Raw genomic sequence first — 21,329 nt, forward strand, 5'->3', positions numbered from 1 at the left:
TGGGCACGGGCATTGTGGGATGAGGGCCTATTCCTGTGCTGTACCGCTCTATTTTCTAACCTTTTATGCCATGGCATTTCAAATACTCAACTAATGGACAAGCCCTGGCCTATGCCAGCGACCTTCTGTAGACCCAGGGCAGCATTTACCTTCGAGTCGCTGGTGGGCTGTGTTCATGGACTGCGTCAATGTGTGTGAAAGGATATTTCATTGCAATACAAGTGTACTTTGTGGGGGACATGTATGTACTTGGTAGACAATCAACGCCAATTTAATCTTTCAAAAAAGCAGAATGGATATATTAGTTATGGATACATCTATTGTTACGCAGGCCATTGTCATCCTAATATTAATGCAGACGGCGAATCAAAATATGTACTGAGCAAAAAGGTCGGTGAATTTCTCCTTTCTCGGTCGCTCCCTCCCGCAGCTCCGGGCCTCGCTCCCCTAACGGCCCCCAGACCTCCCCTCCACTCCACTGCTGAAGTTGCCAGCATCTGCAGTCTCTTGTGTCTCTAAAATATCCCCCCCCCCCCCCCCCCCCCCCCCCGCACCTTAATCTGTTAATTACACCGAGCGACGGCGTTTCCTAGACCCCCCCCCCCCCCCCGATTTCCAATGAAATATCCTCAGCGAAATGTATTTTTCTTTGATTAGTGAGTACGGGCAGAATGCGGTCACCACAGGTAGTTAAAGTGTTGAGGATATAGCTGTTTATTGCCCGCTTCCTGGTGGAGGAATGGTGCTGGTGAGTTGTGGTGGCGATGATGCTGAGATGTTTTTGCTGGAAGTCCCAGACTTCCTGGTGCGCCCACCCACACTTGGCACTCACTCACTCACTCACTCGCTGCTGGATTCCCTGCCGGGGAGAGCGGAGAGCGTGGAGAGCCGCGGATGGGAAGACAGCGAAGAAACGCGCTGAAGCATGAATGCAAATCCACAGCCCGAACCTGACTGGAACGTGGGCTCCGGCTCCAGCCCGCGGGAGGGAGGGAGGGAGGGGGATATCCCTTCAGAACACAAAATCTTGGCTCTGGAAAAGCGCAAAATCAGCAGCTTTGTGTCAGTGAAGAATAAATAAGCCCGAGGTCCCGGGATTGATCTTGCACGTGCAGTTCTGTTTCAGCAGGAAGATTATTTCCCAGTGACTACATTGGGAACAGTCCTGTGTTAAAAACACAACCCGTGTGAGGAGTGACTCGACTGTGGGAGGCAGCGGTGGATTTGCGACGGCGAGTGACTTGGATTGCGTCTGTAGATGCTGCTAGATTCCGGACTGAAGTGTTTCCCAGGAATGCTGACGGACTGGGATGGACGTGGCGAGAGAGACTGGAAGGGGGGTGCTGGCTTTCCGTGTCCACAGTAAGCCACGCGAGGTAACACACTCCTTAGAAGGATGTGATCGATTTGGCCGATGAGTGTGGCAGGCTTGAAGTTCAGAGAATGAGCTCCCTAAATGAAGTGTGGAACTCCACTAACCTGACCGCCTCCTCTCATGCACCTTTCCTGGACAACCTCAGCGCATTGGGCACCAAAGCCCTGGCAGCGCTGGCGAACAGATCCGGCTCCTGTAACCTCACCCTGGCCCCCGAGCCCCTACACAACCAAGGCTGCAGCAGCAGCAGTGGCAGCAGCAGCAGCAGGAAGGACAAGAACTGGGCGGCCCTGCTGATTGTCATTGTGATTTTCCTCACCATCGGTGGGAACATTCTGGTCATCGTGGCCGTGTCACTGGAGAAAAAACTACAGAACGCCACCAACTACTTCCTCATGTCCCTGGCGATAGCAGACATGCTGGTGGGCATCCTGGTCATGCCCGTGTCCCTCATCACCGTCCTGTACGGTAGGTGCAGCTTTTGAAGAAATTGCAGCTTTTAACGATTTAATTTGACTTTTTTTGCTCCCTTGTTGCGCCGCCGAGGAGCTCCTGTTGAGTAAAGCAAGTGCCGACAATTAGGTGGTAAACGTGATGAAAATGTGTCTGTGTTTTAACACGAACGGCCGGCTCCAGATTTGCGACGCTGCCAGTGAGATGCCTTGGGTTGGGTCTCGCTATTGACAGGGAGTGGAAGGATGTGTGATTTGCTTTCATCTTCAGCAGGACAAGTACTTTTACTGATAATTGTGATGGAAATAGAAAGGCAACTCTCACTGAATAAATCATGGCCCTTTTTGCTGAACGTTTTAAAATATACACCCTCCAGCTCCCAAACACTCCTACTGCGTATCTTTAAACATTGGCATGCATGCTAGGGAAATGTAGCGTTGAAAATGTCAGCAGCAGCGATCTTACAGTTAGTGTGTAACATCCAGCGAGCGTGCAGTCCGGTCTCGTAAATTGTGTAAATGGCTTTGAAAATGCTTCTTTTTTTCCAGGTAATTGCAAATGTTAATATCGGAAATAAACATTTAAATAGCACTTCAAACCGACAGATGTTTCACAGTAATGTAGTGAAGTCTACCCCCTGTGCCTTTATATGCATTCGAAAGGTTGACTTGATATTTTCAACTTCTCCCATGAGCCGAGATTTGCAGAACCCGACGCCACAGAAAGATTCAGTACATCCTCCCTCCTCACTACCCAGCTAATCCCACGAACAAGGCTGCTCTTCCCCAAAGATTATAGTTCTCTTTTCCTTTCCCCTTGTAAAGTTACAATTAAACCAACTCCTTTCAGCCCGAAGAAGGGTCCCGACCCGAAACGTCGCCTAATCTCCAGAAATGCTGCCTGACTGGCCCGCTGAGTTCCTCCAGCACATAGCGTCTATCCCGCCATTTCAGGCCGTACGCGGCAGCTTTAAAGGTTCTTCCATCCACTTCATGTATGATTCTGATTCACTGGTGAAAATGACTGGCCTTAGACTAGAGTGGGAAAGAGGTTGTGGTCCTGGACTCGTTTCATGAGGTCTGAACAGTTGATTGACAGGCGTGAGCCCAAATTGCTGGGGAATTCAAATTCGTCATTTCATGGTTATGTCTGCTGGATGGCTTGCAGTGAGTAAGCCCGCTGCCTGGCCACGGGCTTCTGACTCACTGTGAACCCGATCTAGTAGGACAGGTTCGACAATCGCTGCCTCTTGAGAATAAACACAATCGCTTCCCATCATTCTATCTATCCCCTGCAACCACAGGAGATGTACCACCTGCCCCCACACCTCCTTTCTCATTTCCATCCAGGGACACCAGCAGCCTTGAGGTAGGTGCTCCTGTGCTGATGGTTATGAGGAGGGAGTGTTGCTGCCAATTCATACAATTGTGGTCTATTGATGGGAATCCAGTTGCAAAGGGATGTGCAGAGACCCAGTTCCCTGAGCTTGGGTGTTCAGTCTGTCCTCCCTCACTTCGCCCCCCCCCCCCCCCCCCCTCCATCCATCTGACCCCATGTCTTCTGATCTGAAGAAGGGTCCTGGCCTAAAATGTCATCTGTCCATCTTCCCTCACAGATGCTGCCTGACCCGTCAAGTTCCCCCAAAAGCTTGATTTGTACCCAAGGTTCTGGCATCTGCAGTCTTTTGTGTCAGTCTACTGATTCCCTGCTGTTGAAAGAGTTAACTCCCCAGTCAGAATCCACAGTACCTTCTGAGACTGACACTGGCGCTGCAGCTAAACACTAACCAGAGATCATTAACGTTCTGCATGATTTCTTTGCTTCTGTTCTCTATGCTAATACTCACAGGGTAGCAGCGGCTGGTTAACAGCCTCTCACCTATTCCAGCTCCCTGTCAAGAACCCACACGTGCACCCTTCATGTTCCTGCACTGCTTACCTCATTTCCCCCCCCCCCCCCCCCTGCTGTTATCAGGCAACTGAACCTTCCTATCGATAACGAGAGTTAGTGGCCCTGAGCTACTATCTACATCATTGGGAACCCTCAGATCAGCTTTTTTCTGACTTTACTGGACTTTATCTTGCACTTAACATTATTCCCTTTATCATGTACTACACTGTTGATGGCTCGCTTGCAATCATGTATAGTCTTTGCACTGACAGGTTAGCACACAACAAAAGCTTTTCACTGTACCTCGTTTTGCATGACAATTAACTAAACTAAACACATTTTTCATTGGCAACATGTTCCACAGTTGATCAGATCACTCGTCCTGTCATTGTGGTGCCACGTGTCCCTATCCTGTCCTGACACCAATCTTTCCACTGGTTCCTACCTCACCTGTAGTGTGGGGGATTAAGGCCTGAATAACTCACCCTGGTGCCGAAATGGACCAAAACGAGAATTATGTGATCTAATTGCCAACTCCTGGAGGACATTGCACGATGTGGAAAATTGTCCGGGGATGCCAATCTCCCCAGGCGGTAGGAGTCTACATCCTGGGCAGAGCCAGCTCCCAACAGTGCCCAGTGATTGTTGGGGGCATCTGGAGAACTGCCACCCACAGTGACACACTGCCTGTTGGTCTCCTGATCTTTTGGGAGCTGAGCTCCAGACTTCCTCCCCATCATGTACAGAGCTCAGGATCCCAAAGAGGAGGTGAGCGAGATGACAATATTTGACCAATGGTGGCACCCACTACATGCCCAGGGGGTGCCCAGTCCAGTGCAGATCTCAGTAGAGACCAGGGAGGGCATAGCAGGAGAGAATGCCAGATACCCTAGATGCAGAAACACCAGCACAAGAATGCCGACTGCCCCAATGCCCTTTCCCGAGGTTGGTCCTGTAGGTCATGGATCCCCACCATCCTGCCTTGGAAAGTGTGTGGAGGGTTCATCATCAGCCTCCCCCCTCCTCCCATCAACAGCACAGTAGAGCACCTTCACCATGGGACGTGCATGCAGCAGCTGCCTCTGTTGGTCTAGCATTGCCGGCTCTCTCCCCTCCTTCCAGGTTCAGAGCTACAGCTCACCACCAGCTTCTCAAGGGGAATGGTATGCAATTCCCGACAATGGTCAAATCTCATAAGGGAATTTAAAATCAAAACACCACCATCTCCCTTGACCAATTTCATATTCCATGACGCCACCGCACCTTTGAACATATGGACCTGATTTTTGACATCAAATCATTTATGTGGTACTTCATCACACTTAACATTTTACGTGTGAGCTGAATTGAAATTCTATACACATAGCGTCCACACTATTATACATTTCTCAGGTCTGTCCTGTTCAGTCAACTTGAGTAATGAGATATTTACCTTTAATGCCTGGCTCTTTCAGGCTATTTGCATTTCTACATGAAACAGAGAAGATAAAGTTCAGAGGATTTACTGAAGTGGTCTTGCTGCACCTGCTGCTGTGCTGAGACGGCACCTGGGATACTGTGTACAGGTCTTGTTTGCTACTTTTGGAAGGGCAGAGACAGCAGGGGGAGTGTAGAGAAATTCCACAGGTTCATCCTTGGGGCAAGGGACGATGGAGCAGACTGGCCTACGGTGATTTTGATCAGATGGACGTGATCTCATTAAAACATTTTATATTGTTTTCGTTGTTTACCTCCTCATTACCATCCGTTGTCTGGTGAAATTCATAAACATGGAGCTGAGGAACTGCAGTTCTCAGCCCTTTTGGTCAACTAATCTGACTGGCCATCAACATTTGAGAGTGCCAATCACACTCATCCTCCAGTTGGAGATAATTAGGACATAGCACACGGATCAGTACTGGATGGGAACAGGCCCTTCAGCCCGCAATGTCTGAACTGAATATGATGCCTCCTTAAAGTAATTTAAAGGAATTTAAATATGGCTCCTTTCTGTTTGCATGTGATCCATACCCCTCCACTCCTTGCAAATTTATGTGCCTATCTAACAGGCTCATAAACACCACTATCATATCTGCTTCATTACCACCATTGGCAGTGCATTCCTGGCACCCATCACTCTCTGTGGAAAAAGTTGCCCCTCCCCCCATCTCCATTAAACTTTCCTTCTCTCATAACGCTGTGCCCTCTCTTATTTGACGCTTACAGACTGGGAAAAAGTCTATCTTATCCTTCTTCTTGGGTCATGGTTGACCATGGGTGTCTCCAGCGTGCTATTCCCTATATTGAGGACGCCTGCGTGTGACTTTATTTAACGTCGGGAGACTTGTGCACAGTCAGCACCCCATGGTCCTCGACAGATCTGGATTGGGATCCAGTGGCATGGAGTCCAAGATGACCGGAGACCCTTTTCTGCTGCAGCCTTCATCCGCCTTCCCAGCCGTTGTGACGCTCCACTAAGACCAGCCATTGTCCTCTGCCTGTTCCACCGTTGAGGTCTTGGTTGGATTGCCTTTTATCAGAGACCTCCCCCTCGACCTTACCACCAGGGTGGCCCTACCAGGAGCATAGCTCCAGACGGCATCACTCTCGGGATCTCAGGTCCACACAAGCTTCTCCACCACAACATGGTGACAATCCACAGAGAAGTTACCATATCCACGCCTCTCATGTTATATACTTCTCTCAGATCTCCCCTCAACCTCCTTCACTCCAGAGAGAAAAAAAATCCAAGTTTGTCCAATCTCGCTTTATAGGGTGATTTCACGAAAGGTCACTGGATCATAGATCCTCACCCACGTGACCGCAAAATCCAACTGGGGTACAAGCGTCACTTCCGGTACATGTTATTGATGCTGAAAACGCGAACTTTCACACCCGTTAAAAACCGCGAAAATGGTTAGTTTTTGAGCTGTAAATAACTGTGCCAGTCGGGGTGACCGCGAGGCACAACTATCCTACTTTACAGTCCAGAAGATAAAGAAAAACGAAGGTAAATACAAGAGGGAGCTGAAGGTAAAATAACAGCAGAAGTTGTTGGCCGTGCAGATATAAAGATCGAAAATATCGGGATTTTATCGCGTTTGCTCGCTGCATTTCATCAAAACATCAATAATGCTTTAGTTTTGATGAAATGCAGCGAGCAAACGCGATAAAATCCCGATATTTTCGATCTTTATATCTGCACGGCCAACAACTTCTGCTGTTGTTGCCCCTTCAGCTCCCTCTTGTATTTACATTCGTTTTTCTTTATCTTCTGGACTGTAAAGTAGGATAACTGTGCCTCGCGGTCACCCCGACTGGCACAGTTATTTACAGCTCAAAAACGGGCCGTTTTCGCGGTTTTTAACAGGTTTGAAAGTTCGCGTTTTCAGCATCAATAACATGTACCGGAAGTGACGCTTGTACCCCAGTTGGATTTTGCGGTCACGTGGGTGAGGATCTATGATCCAGTGACCTTTCGTGAAATCACCCTATACCTAATACCGTCTAATTCGGGTCACATCTTCTGCAATCTCACCCAAGCCTCCACATCCTTCCTGCATCTGGGAAACCTGAACTGCACACAATGTTTTCCTAGGAAGTATGAGGCGAAGAGCTAGGCAGGAGAAGAAGAGGTCGAGGAACAATGGCAAGTGGACCAGCCGGTGAACACGAGCTAGGCAGGAGAAGAAGAGGTCGAGGAACAATGGCAAGTGGACCAGCCGGTGAACACGAGCTAGGCAGGAGAAGAAGGGGTCGAGGAACAATGGCAAGTGGACCAGCCGGTGAACAAGAGCTAGGCAGGAGAAGAAGGGGTCGAGGAACAATGGCAAGTGGACCAGCCGGTGAACACGGGAAGATTCGAGGCCAGCGTTCTCCTCAGACAGCGACGACGACCGTGTACCACCACTACAATGCGATTCTACTGAAGCAGGGCCCTTGTTGTGGCCAGTTCAATTTAAAATATCAGCTGGCTTCCAGTAACCGCAGGGACTCGGCAACTGACACGCACCGCGCTGCAACCACCCACCAACCTGAAAATGAACACAATGTAGCGACCCTCTTTTGTCCGACTGGTGTTTTTCCCCCCAGAAAATGTGAATCATCGTTCCTGAAGTGAAAACCCTGGCGCAAAATGTAATTTCACCATAACACGTTTCCTTCAAATAAATACAGATTAATAATGAATAGAGTGATAAAGTTCACCGCGTGTTGCTGGTGCATTAATGGATTTTGTGTATTTTGACACGCTTGGACAATAAGAAAGTGCAGCGTAGAGGCAATGCGCGAATTGCCATTTTGATCTGGTGTGTTCAATTGTGCTTGTCAGCTAGAGTACACGGAGGTGAATCTGGGTGGGCAGATTGAGCTGCGGAGCGCTAACATTGACTGTAATTTTACATTTGACAATGAAAATACCGAGAGCTGTTCTGCACTGCTCTGCAGAGGCACTTGGACAGGAACTAGGATAGGACTAGTATAGACACAACAAAGCTGGAGTAACTCAGCGGGACAGGCAGCATAGAAACATAGAAACATAGAAAATAGGTACAGGAGGAGGCCATTTGGCCCTTCAAGCCAGCACCGCCATTCATTGTGATCATGGCTGATCGGCCCCTATCAATAACTCGTGCCTGCCTTCTCCCCATATCCCTTGACTCCACTAGCCCCTAGAGCTCTATCTAACTCTCTCTTAAATCCATCCAGTGATTTGGCCTCCACTGCCCTCTGTGGCGGGGAATTCCATTAATTCACAACTCTGGGTGAAAAGGTTTTTTCTCACCTCAGTCTTAAATGATCTGTGGAGAGAAGGAATGGGTGATGTTTCTGGTCGAGACCCTTCCGACTGGTTAGGGATAAGGAAAATGAGAGATATAGACAGTGAGTGATGTGGAGAGATAAATAACAATGAATGAAAGATATGCAAAAAAGTAATGATGATAAAGGAAACAGGCCATTGTAAGCGAGTGAAAATAAGAAGTTGGTGCGAATTGAGTGGGGGAGGGATAGAGAGAGCTGGAATGCCGGAGCTACCTGAAGTGAGAGAAATCAATATTCATACAACTGGGCTGTAAGCTGCCCAAGAGAAATATGAGACGCTGTTCCTCCAATTTGCATTTAGTCTCACTCTGACAATGGAGGAGACCAAGGACAAAAAGTTCTGTGTAGGAATGGGAAGGAGAATAAAGGGCCTGTCCCACTTAGGCGACTTTTTAGGGGAGTGCAGGAGACTCTGCGCTCACCTCATGATCGCCACATGTTCGCTGGTGGTCTATGGTGAGTCTCCTTCATGGTTGCGAGGAGTTGTCGCATTTCACATGTTGAAAAATGTTCACATGTTGAAAAATAGGTCGCCATGGAGAAAATCGATAATCCTGAAGTCGTAGGTGCAGTGGTAGTGGGGTCGCATGTAGTTATAGGTAGTCGAGGTAGTGGTAGGTAGTTTTAGTTAATCTCCTTTGCTGACCAGGCATTTTCATTGGCTCATTGGGGAACAAAAATGTAAACACGAGTTTTCAGAACCAAGGAAAACCATGTTAAATGCCCCTGAAACTTCACAGCTGTGTATCTCTGGCTTATTAAAAGTTGTCTGGCTTCTTAAAAGTGTCTCCACTCCTTCTCCCCCCTTCTCCCCTCATCCCTCACTCTTTTAAAGGTCCACTGTGCTAGCCGTCTTAACCTTCCTGTTCATCGCGGTGTATGTCTGTATCACCTTGGCTTTGCACCGTGTGAATTTCATACAGCGCTCCCCCGCTTTCCCTGGCCCCCACCTTTGCGATGTGTTTGTTTGTGTGTGTGTGTTCCACTCTTGACACTCGTCCCATCCCTGTCCGGGGGTGGCCAGAGATGTCCGGGGTAACCCTGGACTGACGGGACGCTGACCCGGAGCAGTGGCGGCCCAGGCTTACAGCTAGAGTGGAGAAGAAGCTCTAATTCCACTGCTCTGGGCTGGTGACCCATCAGTCCAGGGCAGTTGGTTAACCCAGCGGGACAGACAGAGTTGAGCTGGAGTTAGCGCTTCTTCTCCGCGCTGGCTGTAAGCCTGGGCCGCCACTGCAACGGGCCATTGTCTCGTCAGTCCAGGGTCACCCCGGACATCTCTGGCCAACCCCGGACAGGGATGGGACACTCGGGAGGGGACGGGGACGGTCCAGTAGCAATTCAACAGCGCTTGCAGCGCCGGAGACCCGGGTTCGATCCTGACTACGGATGAAACACAGGTCTGTATACATGCAGCAGCACAGCTGCCGAGAATGTTTATCGTGAGTCACCTATGACCTGAGCATGCGCTGTCGGAATACCGAACTCGCTTATTAACGTCCAGCAACCGTGAGATCAGGTTGGTTCAGGCGGGCTGAGTGAAGGTTTTCCGTGAAACGATCGTCCAGTCGGCGTTTGGTCTCACCGATGTATAAGAGTCCACAACTTGAACAACGGATACAGTAGATGAGGTTGGAAGAGGTGCAAGTGAACCTCTGGCTAACCTGAAAGGACTGTCGGGGTCCCTGGACAGAGTTGAGGGAGGAGGTATAGCGACAGGTGTTGCATCCCGCTGCATTTGCACCGGGGCCATGTTTGCCAGCGGTTGTCAGTGTCACTTGCAATCTCGTCTGTGCACGGGGGCCGTGTTCAGCCCTGGTGCCGCAGCCTCGGCGCGCCTCCCGATTCACACAAGTTCACCGTCATGTACACCAGCGTGCAATGACAATCTTTAGTCATAAGAAACTCATGCACAGAATACAGCGGTGATGATACAATGGCAATGAGGCCAATTCTGACCCTAGGGTGTGTGCGTGGAGTTTGCACGTTCTTCCTGTGATCGCGTGGGGTTTCTCCAGGAGCTGCGGTTTCTTCCCACATCCCAGAGATGTGCGGGTCAGTATGTTATTTGGCTGCTGGAAATTGCCCGTCCTTTGTAGGTGAATGGTGGAATCTAGGGAGGGAAATCAAATAACAGGAATGTGGGAACAATAGGTTGTAGGGAAAATGAGAGGGGGCGTGGGATTACTCTGGCAGCTAACACGGACTGGTTTGGCCCAATGGCCTTTGAAGTTTGTAAAGGAATATGAGTCACGAGTTTACTGAGCCATTAAAGGGAAATATGAGTCAGTTTCAGCTTGAGTTTGTTTTTCCCTCATGGCTGCCAATGGCCGTCCACATGTTGGCAGGAGCCTGTCCTTCCCATACCAGAACTCGCAGTGCCGATGTTCACCCAAGTGCATGCATTCTGGTCCCTGCCCTGTCACACACCAAGTCATTGCGCCCGTCTGACAGCGTGCGTGCCAGAGTTTCAGTGGCGGGGGAGACTGGAAGATGAAACGTGCTGGAATCCGCTGATATGAGCATGGATTGATCTCCAGTACTGCGGGATGCTTCATCTGCAGCCCTGGAGACCCTGCCACCACCATTGCTTCCAATATTTACCAGCAGAATTCATCTGAATTTGCTTATTTACCTTGGTCCATGTTAAATGCTGGAATTAATGCAACTTGATGGCATCTAAATATTTGACAGATTGAAACCCTGCTTTCAGCAAAGAAGAGGCACAAAATTACACTAGCAGTGCCTTTAATGATGTGTATATGGTATTATTTTGAGATACTTCTAACTGCCCATGGATTTATGGTTTGCGTACCTACTTTGCCACTTCCTCTGGGAAGTGATAACACCACACTTGGTGGGGAGACTCAAGCCTGTTAAAGGAAAGATGCTCTTCTTAGAGTTGGGAGTGGATTTCCTGAAGAGCTTGTTCAGGTGTAAAGCCTGTGCCAGTGAGAGGCTCCAGTACATCAGCTGAGGGGTTTGTGGGGAGTTGAACCCAGTTAACCAGACCCTTGGATGTGGATGGAGGAATGGTAGTTGGAGGACATTACATCTGGGTTGGGGTCTCCAAGTGGATAAATGATGGGAGAACCTGTGGGAACTGGTCTTCCAGTAGGGTTTGATTATATATTGGTGGCAGCATTTGACTCTGCCATTAATTGATGAAGCAATCAATGGACCAGTTGTTTAAATAACCATTTGATTGTTTAATTATCTTGAAATAATTATCAAGACACAGAATCATTGGGGAGGGTGTGAAAACTTGAAAGATAGAACTAAAACAATCTTCAAAGGAGAGAAGCTCAGAGGTGGTGAAGCGTTGAAATGTTTTTCTTACTTGCTGATAAATTGGAACCAGTATTTCCTTCATGTGATAGAGATCAATATATCCCCCTCCTCTGCTCAGCCTGATGATGTTGATACACTTGCTCTGTTGGGGAGCCTGGTGCATAATGTAAATGTAATGCACTGCCTTTGACCACTCTTGTCGTGGGGAAGGTTCCAGCGAAAATGTCCCACCGCGGGGACTCGGTCTTCTCAGTGCTGGCCTGAATGGTCTTTGCATGTTTTGATTGTTCATGGGCTAACGATTCCCACATGTGGATTGAGGTCCTGCACTTTCTCAAGGAGATTTTGAACTCATCCTTGTATCTTTTGAACACGTCCATGTATCCCACTGGAACTGCAGCCCTGGAGGATATGATAGTGGAGGATATGATGGTGGAGGTCCCGACCACGGGGGGAAATGGAGGAGGTCTGGTCAAGTTCTGTGCCTTCCACCACAGTGATGAATGCTGTGGTGGATGTTTGTGTTACATTATTTATTGTGGTTGTGTGTTCTTTATTATTGTACCGCTGCTGACAACCCAAAATTCCACCGACCCTGGTTGTGTGGCAATAAGTTCTATCAAAATCAAATAGGTAATGCCAGACACTGGAGATAAGGAATAGGTGATGTTTCAGGTCAAGATCCTTCTTCAGACTGAGAGTCGGGGGAGAGGAAAAGGAGAGATAAAGAAAGTATCTCAGCCTGAAGAAGGGTCTCGATCCCAAACGTCACCTATTCCTTTTCTCCAGAAATGATGCCTGACCCGCTGAGTTACTCCAGCTTTTTGTGTCTATCTTTGGTGTGAACAAATATCTTCAGTTCCTTCCTACACACTCCCTGTGGTATACCACTGGTAACCATTACCGTCTGCCCCTGGGGGATTTTAGAACAAATTTTCCAAGTTGCCTTGGGAATGAACCTTTTAGTTCAGTTTCCCATGCGAGGTCTTGTCAAAGCCTTTCTGAATTTCACATTTAACGACATCCACTGCATTGCCCTAATCAATATATTTTGTTACCTCTTTGAAAAATTCAATCAGATTGGTGAGACAGGATCTTCCCCTGACAGAGTAATACTGTCCCAGCCTTTCCAAGTGTGGATCAATCCAGTCCCTTATAACTTCCCGATCACTGAAGTTTGACTCACTGGCCTGGCCGTTACCTATCATATCCTTCCTGAATGATGACAGTGTATTTGCAGTCCACCAGTCGCCTGGTGCCTCAGTGATCACACTGCGACCCTGTACTGTGTCTTGGCTGAAGGGTGAGCCCACGGTGCGCCACAGATCCTGTGATCGCCTTCATCATCATTCTGACCTGTACCGTTTCCTCACAGAAGTCTCTGAGGAGCTGAAGAGTTAGTGGCTGACAGGCACCCCTTCCCTGTGGCTCCGTGCAGGCCACCAGCATTAGCTACAGCAGGCATTATTGGCATGTTGACTGGAATAACGAGGTCATTGCCAGGTGGCACTCATAGACTCAGAGAGTTGTACAGCATGGAACAGGCCCTTCAGCCCAACTTGTCCATGCCGCCTTATGCCTTTCTTTGCTTATCCTATTTTCCTGCATTTGTCCCATATCCCTTTAAATCTTTCATATTGATGCACCTGCCCATATGTCTTTTAAATGTTGTTATTGCGTCCACATCTACCACTACATATGTCAGATCTTTCCACATACCCAGTGTGTGACAAGGTCTCTCTCAGGTAACTCTTTAAATCTTTCCCCTCCAACCTTAAATCTGTGTCCTTCAGTTTTAAACACCTCTATCCTGGCAAAAAACATTGTGATCATCCACCTTATCCATGCCCCTCATGATTTTAAAACATTTCTATAAAGTCACCCTTCAGCCTTCTTTGCTCCAAGAATAAATACCAGCCTATCCAGCCTTCCATCACCCAAAGCCTCCAGTCCCAGGAACATCCTTGTGAATCTTACCTACACCCACGGATCCATAGGTCAAGACATCTCCCAGCAGCAATGGTAGGCTGCTGCCACAGGGAGAGAGGTGAGGCACAGATAATCAACAGTACCCATCCACGTGAATCCCATGTATTGGTATCGGTCCGCAGCCTCTTCTGCGCCTTTTGGCTACTCTTTTGTGTACTGTATATGCAAAAACAAAGAATTTCCCTGTACCTTCACGGTACATGTGACAATAAAGTATCTATCTCTATCTCTAGCTCTAAGTGCTCATCTGAATGCTTCTCATAAATGGCGTGAAGCTTCCATGTCCAAATCTCACAGCCAAATCATTTTCCTGCTGCTAATTTCAGCCACCCTGTTCCCAGCTACCCCACTGTAATTCAGTTTACATGCAATGGATTTGGAGCGAGCAAAGAATTGCACAGATATAATCCTGACGGTTTGATTCCAGGGGGGATAATTGAGATGTCAGAGGAGATGAATGGGAAAAGGACTGATGTGGAATCTCAGAGACCTGGGTTTAATGGAGAATTGAGTAGCAAGGAGGTTAGAAACATAGAAATATAGGAAAATAGTTGCAGGAGTAGGCCATTCAGCTGATCATCTAAAATCAGTACGCCTTTCCTGCTTTTCCCCATATCCCCCTTAAATCTAACTCCCTCCAACCAGTGAATTGGCCTCCACTGCCTTCTGTGGCAGAGAATTCCACAGATTCACAACTCCCTGGGTGAAAAAGTTTTTCCTCATCTCAATCCTATATGGTCTACCCCTTATTCTTAAACTGTGCCCCTGGTTCTGGACTCTCCCAACATCGGGAGATGTTGGGAGAGTCCAGAACTCTGGACTTTTCCTGCATCTAGCCTGTCCAATCCTTTAAGAATTTTATATGTTTCTATGAGATCTCCTCTCATCATTCTAAATTCCAGTGAATACCAACCATGTCGACCCATTCTGTCATCATATGTCAGTCCTGCCATCCCGGGAATTAACCTGGCAAACCTACGCTGCACTCCCTCAATAGCAATAATGTCCTTCCTCAAGAGTCAAGAGTGTTTTATTGTCATATGTCCCGGGTGGAACTTGCTTACTTGCTGCAGCACAACAGAATCTGTGAATATGTAAACATAGTACATAATGGGGAAAGAAAAAAAAAAGAAAAAGTTCAATAAATAACAAATATAGTGCAATAATAATATAGTTTTTTGCAGTTCAGAGCTCAGAGTTTATTCGTTGTTGTGTTTAACAGCTTGATGGCTGTAGGGAAGCAGTTCCTGAACCTGGACGTTACAGTTTTCAGGCTCCTGTACCTTCTTCCTAATGGCAATGGTGAAATGAGTGTGTGGCCAGGATGGTGTGGGTCTTTGATGATTTTGGCTGCCTTTTTGAGGCAGCGACTACGATAAATCCCTTCGACGGTGGGGAGGTCAAAGCCAGTGATGGACTGGGCAGTGGTCACAGCTTTTTGTAGTCTTTTTCGCTACTGGATGTTCAAGTTGCGTGAAAATTAAAAGCTTGCTGTTCCTTTAAAATATGGGCAAAATAATGCTAATTTTATATGGATTCAAGCACCTCAAAGCCTGCTCTCAGCATTTGCATGGCCTTTGGATGATATTGGTGACCACTACATCAGAGTGGTTACAGAATGGGGGGAAAAAGGCCTTTCTTGCACTATGTGAGGACAATCCAGCTGAACCTCCTCCCCTGCCCTCTCTCCATAAGCCTGCAAACTACACAGATGGACCCTGCCCCCTTTAGGTCCATTAGTGGGAGGGACTCAGACAAGGGACAGAGTTACGAGATCAGGGGTGATCATGTACCATGATGGTGCTCGGGGTCTTCTCCTGATGGATGGTGGTGAATATGCATCTCATAATTTTATATACCTCCATCGTCGCTCCTGTGAAAAGCGGCGCAGCCTACCTGCTTAACCTCTCCTAATAACTCAAGCCACATTGAATCAGCTGACTGCTCCCCAGAAATGCAGTATGGACCCTAACATCTCACTGCATTCCCAGGGTCACTTTAGACTCATTGGACAAATGGTTTCACTCCCTCCCTAGTTTCTGACCCCTCCACCAAAAGGAACAGTTCCACTCTATCGATACCCTTCATGATTTAAATACCATCGTCAGATTCCTCACAAACCTTTCTTGGTCACTCTGCCTCCATCCCAGGGGACAGATTATCAAATAATGTCTACTACAAACCCACCGACTCTGACAGTTATCTGGACTACTCTTTCTCTCGCTCTGCCTCTTGTAAAGACGCTGTGCCCTACTCTTGTCTGCACAACAAATGCTCCCTAGATGAGGCTTTCCTCATGAAGGATCCCTCGAGTCTCCTCTGTGTCCTGTAGTTCTGTTCATACTCCTCCTCCCAACAGACGGAACAAGGGTAGAGGTCCCCTGGTCCTCACCTTTCTCCCCACCAGCTTCCCCATCCAACACATCGTCCTCCAACATTTCTGTCACCATCAACACGATCCCACCACCGTCTCATCCCCACCCCTTTCTGCCTTCCCCATTGATCACTCCATCCGCAACTCCTTTGTTCACTCATCTCTTCCCATCCACGCCGTTCCCTCCTCAGGTATTTTCCCCTGCAACCACAGGAGATGCAACACCTGTTCCTATAACTTCTCCCTCACTTCAATACAGAGACCCCAGCAGTCTTACCAGGTGAGACAGAGATTCGCGTGCACCTCTTCTAACCTCACCCACTGCACCCAGTGTTCACAATGGCATCCTGTACATTGGTGAGACCAAGTGTAGACTCGGAGACCGTTTCACTGAACACTTGCGCTCGGTCCGCCAAAGGCTACTGGATCTCCCGGTTGTTTTAACTCGTCTTCCCATTCCCATACTGTCTTGGGCCTCCTCCATTGCTAAACTGAGGCTACACGTAAACTGGAAGAACAACATTTCATATCCAGCTTGCAGTAGCTCACAACCCAATGCTATGAATGTTTAATATTCCAATTTTAGATAAATCCTCCTCCCTTCTTCTTCCTCCACTCCTGCCTTCCCTCACTCCCCTGTGCTCCACCTGGATTTACACCTATTTCTCCTCTTCCCCTCCCCTTCCACCTACATTCATTCCTCTTGCTTCACAACTCCCATCTCTTCAATCCTTTGTCTCACGCCTTATGTCTTCTTCTCTGGCCTCTGTCCAGTCATTTGTTGATCAGAACCCCCACTCTTGCTTCATCTATTATCTGCCAGGCTTTGTTCTGCCCCTCCTCTCTTCCAGCTTCCCCTTCCCCCCCCCTCCGTACAATCAGCCCGACCCGAAAAGTCACCTATCCATGTTCTATCCATGTTTAACAGAACCATTTCTGTAACCGTCATATTTGCACAACTGACTGAATCTGTCTTTGATTCTCATTTCCTGAACTCTCCCCACAGCTGAGATTAGTCTGTCTGATCTGCAGTTATTGGAGACATACTTTCATCTTTTTGGATCATAAGTGCAATGTTTGCAGTTTTCTCAACCTCAGACATCACCCCTGGATCTACAGATGATTGGGAGATTAAGCCCAGGATCTCTGCAGTTATCTCACTAACATCACTAAGCAACCCAGGATACATGCATCTGTACCCAGTGATTTATCCTGTATAGCAAACATCCTCTTTATCATTCCTATTACATCCTCTTTAACAATCTTTAGTCCAAGCAGCGTTCCACCTGCAGCATCGTCTTCCCTGGTACTCTGAGAAGATGCACTAAATGCTGTGAATACCTCCTTTCCTGCTCCAGCGTCCTCTGCCTCCATGGGTAGACTTCCTTTCTCATCACTGGTGAACTCCCCTTTTCATGTTCAATACCTGCTGGATATTCTTGGTACAGGAGATACAGAAGCCTGAAGTCCCACTCCACCAGGTTGAGGAACAGGTACTTTCATACAGCCATCAGGTTATTGAAATGACCTGTAACCCTCATCCCTCTTGAACAACCTGATCCTAACACAGCAACGGAACACAGACAACCTCTTGCACTACTGTGGGCTCATTTTTAATTTGTGTATTTTGGCAAACATTTCTTGTTTTTCTGCAGTCTTTCTCTTTTACTCGTCTTAATCGGAATAGGAATACTTTATTGTCACAAGTGACTATTTATGTGTGAATTATGAATAGTTGAATATATGTTCAATGTATAAATTCTGTTTTGGGGCATTGTCTGCATGATACTGTTGGAAGCAAGAGGACACCTGTGTGCAACTTGACTAGGTTTCCTGTTTGTTTGCCACCAGGTCTTTCTCACACTGTCTTTGCCTTTTCTTCTTGTCTTATTCCCTTTGGGTTGTCACCTCGATTCTCACTTGTGTGAAATGCCTCTAACGTTTGCCATTCCTTTTAACTCTCTGTACCAAGTCACCACAGAGCTCTCGTACTACTTTCCCCTCTCTTTCCCCCATGGAAGTGAACCTGGACTGCAGCTCAAACGTCTCCACTTTCAAAGCTTCCCACCCGTAGTTCTATCACAGCTTTGCCTGCCAAGAATTGATTACATTTTACCCATGCCAAATCTACTCTCCTACCATTCAAACCGGCACTTATTCAACCGATCATTTAAACCTTGTAGCAGTCTATATCTTTTCCATTATCATTCTAAGCTAATCAAGACAATTCTTCTGAACGCACTTGCATTATTGCTGTGCAAGGATGTTTGAGTAGCAAGTCCCCATTCATCATCACTCTAGCGTGCAAGGTTTAATACTAATTAGTGGGCCTACAACACAACCAATCTCAGTGAAGACCGGATTAGCCGAACACTTTTCTCAATCTATCTCGCCACATGGCTGCTCCTCATGGCAGTAAACCTCCCACAGGAGCAGAGATAATCTTCGGAATCAATGGGGAGCTGTTCAACATACGGCGACTGTACTCCAAAACCAAGATCACCCACACTTCAGATTGAGCGTCCAGACAACGTACAGACAACGTGTGCTCGTACACCTTCAGAGACCGTGCTCCAAACCATCATCAATGCTTTCACTGAGGCATGTGAAAAGAGGACTTTTCCAATGCATAAATTCCTCTCCTAACTGCCCCAGCACCTTATCTCAGCAGACAAGTCGAGGTGAAGAAAAGTGTCTCGGTGAAAATGTTTGGGTGCAGAAAAGCATTCCGCCTCCTAGGCCTCCCAGATGTAAGGTACACTCCATCCACTGCTTCTCATTACAGTTGTAACGCTGTATCACTGTACCCAGCACTTTGTGTTTTACGAAAGAAAAACATCAATACTGAATTTCACCACCACCTTCAAAGTCCAGCCAGGCCTCTGGTTGAAATATTGTTTGAAGATCAGGACATCAGGCCTGGCACAGAACACACAGTGTCCAGCAACGGATCCCAGTCTCCTGCTTGACTTTGAGGACCAGTCTACCTACAGCCAGCATCTCCAAGCACTGGAAAAATATTAGGTAAATAAAATAGCTGGAGAAACTCAGCGGGTACTGCAGCATCTATGGAGCGAAGGAAATAGGCAACGTTTCGGGCCGAAACCCTTCTTCAGACAGGGTGGAGGGGGGCAGGAAAGGGGCAGAAAATATTACTAATCCTGTCTTCACTACCTCTGCTGCAACAAAATGGAAGGGAAGTGTAGAGAGTCCCCTTGTGTATGCCCTTGTGTATCTGCAATTTCCCTTGCTATTGGCTGCCAGTCTACGGAAATGTCCTGGATATTTCTGATATTTCCTTTCAATTTTGGAGGCCATTCAGCACATTAAGTCTATCTCAGCTCTCAAAGTAACCCCAACAATCCCAATCTCCATTTACTTCCCTGTTACCCACTCTCTCTCTTTGATGCTCACCAACCCTCTGACTCTCCCTCCATCCACCTACACCCATGACCCACGCCTATTTCTAAACCGACTCTGTTCTGATTGTTTGACCCTAATAGGCTTTGTCATAAGGGCATACGGTCATAAGTGATAGGAGAGGAATTATACCAGTACTTTAGAAGTTACCCTAAGAAATCACATGTATAAATTCATTTGCAGGATACATGACTCTAAAAATGTACTTATTGTGGCCTTGTCAAACATAAGGGTTAGCACTACACGCTACGAATCCCAGCTGTGGAGACACTGGTATCGTTGTCTCGTTGTAGGACATTGATCATTCTTTTAATCTGGATTTTTTATTCATGTAGTGTGTTTTTTTTTAATATATAATTTATGATGCTTTTATGTGATATACTAAGATTTTATATGTATTTATGATATTTTTTAATATGCAAAATGCATTTTAATGTAATGTTGCCCCTTGTCTGGACCTCGAGTCCGTTATTATTATACCATTCGGCCCATCTAGTCTACTCCGCCATTCAATCATGGCTGATCTATCTCTCTCTTTTAACTCCATTCTCCTGTCTTCTCCCCGTAACCCCTGACACCCGTATTAATCAAGAATCAATCTATCTCTGCCTTAAAAATATCCATTGACTTGGCCTCCACAGCCTTCTGTGGCAAAGAATTCCACAGTGTACACTAGGGAGATAGGCATCGTACCCTGTACATCCTTGCTCGTCGCTCCTGTGGGACTGTGCTGGGAGGGGGGGAGTGTGACCCCCAGATGGCACTGGAATCTCATCACACATTGCCCGTGTTGCCCGAGAGAATCCTCCTGGGAAACCGATGGTTGATGACCAGTCAGTGGCTGTCGCAAGCTTTGCTCTCTGTCCTCCTGTGGAGGGAGGCAGATGCAGGGTGGGCCTGGCTCTGCACAGTGATGTCCGGCATTGACACCACTCCCACAGCATGGTCTGGACAGGCGAGTGACTGGCCATTGATGTCCTTGGGCCAGTGCTGTGGTGGTGAGCACCTTGTTCAGCAGTGTCCACACATAATGAACACCACTCGGGCCAGTGGTCAGTGTAGAGCATGTCCCCAATGCACTGGTCAGTGTAGAATACATCCCCACCCTCCTTCTTGTGGTCAGTGCAGAGCATGTCCAGTGTTCCAGTGGTCAATGTCGAACACATGGTCAGTGTCCAGCATGCCTCTAAATCCCACTGGTCCATGAGAAGCACATCCCCAGTGCCAGTGGCAATGTGGAGCACATCCGCAGTGTGAGTGGTCAGTACAGATCATGTCCCCTCTGCTAGTGGTTGGTGTTCAACACATCTTCAGTGCCAGGGTCAGGTACATGTATAGCAAATGTTTAGTGGGATATGGGGCAAACATGGGCAAAAGTAGGCTCAGGTATGCACCTCGGTCAGCATGTTGGCGCTGGGCTGAAAGTTTAACTTTATAACTCTATGTATAACTGTATAACTCATCATAGTTTAGCATCCAAATGTAGAACCCTGTTCCTATGTTCCCTTCACACCTCTTCATCACTCCAACCTTAATCCTACCTATTCCACCTCCTTCCGGAAATATGTTCAATGATTTGAACTTCACTAACATCCGTGGAAGAGAATTCCACAGGTTCACCACTCTTGGGGTAAAGACATATCTTTGAATCTCAGTCCCAATTAATGTATCCCTTACTCTTAGACTGCAACCCCTGACCCTGGGCTCAATGGCCATCGGGAATATTCTCCCTGCATC

General features: G+C 47.5%; 1 protein-coding gene across 1 annotated transcript in view; it reads left to right on the forward strand.

The window, feature by feature from the left end:
* The first annotated feature begins 1,005 nt into the window (after positions 1-1,005).
* The window catches only part of htr2a (5-hydroxytryptamine receptor 2A), a 43,014-nt gene continuing 22,690 nt past the window's right edge, over positions 1,006-21,329 (forward strand). Inside the window, exon 1 of the mRNA XM_033032914.1 lies at positions 1,006-1,843. Within this exon, the coding sequence (XP_032888805.1) occupies positions 1,444-1,843 (400 nt within the window). The 5' untranslated portion in view covers positions 1,006-1,443. The remainder of the gene's footprint in view (positions 1,844-21,329) is intronic.

The sequence above is a fragment of the Amblyraja radiata genome, chromosome 14 (assembly GCF_010909765.2).
Source record: "Amblyraja radiata isolate CabotCenter1 chromosome 14, sAmbRad1.1.pri, whole genome shotgun sequence".
NCBI classification, from domain to species: Eukaryota; Metazoa; Chordata; class Chondrichthyes; order Rajiformes; family Rajidae; genus Amblyraja; species Amblyraja radiata.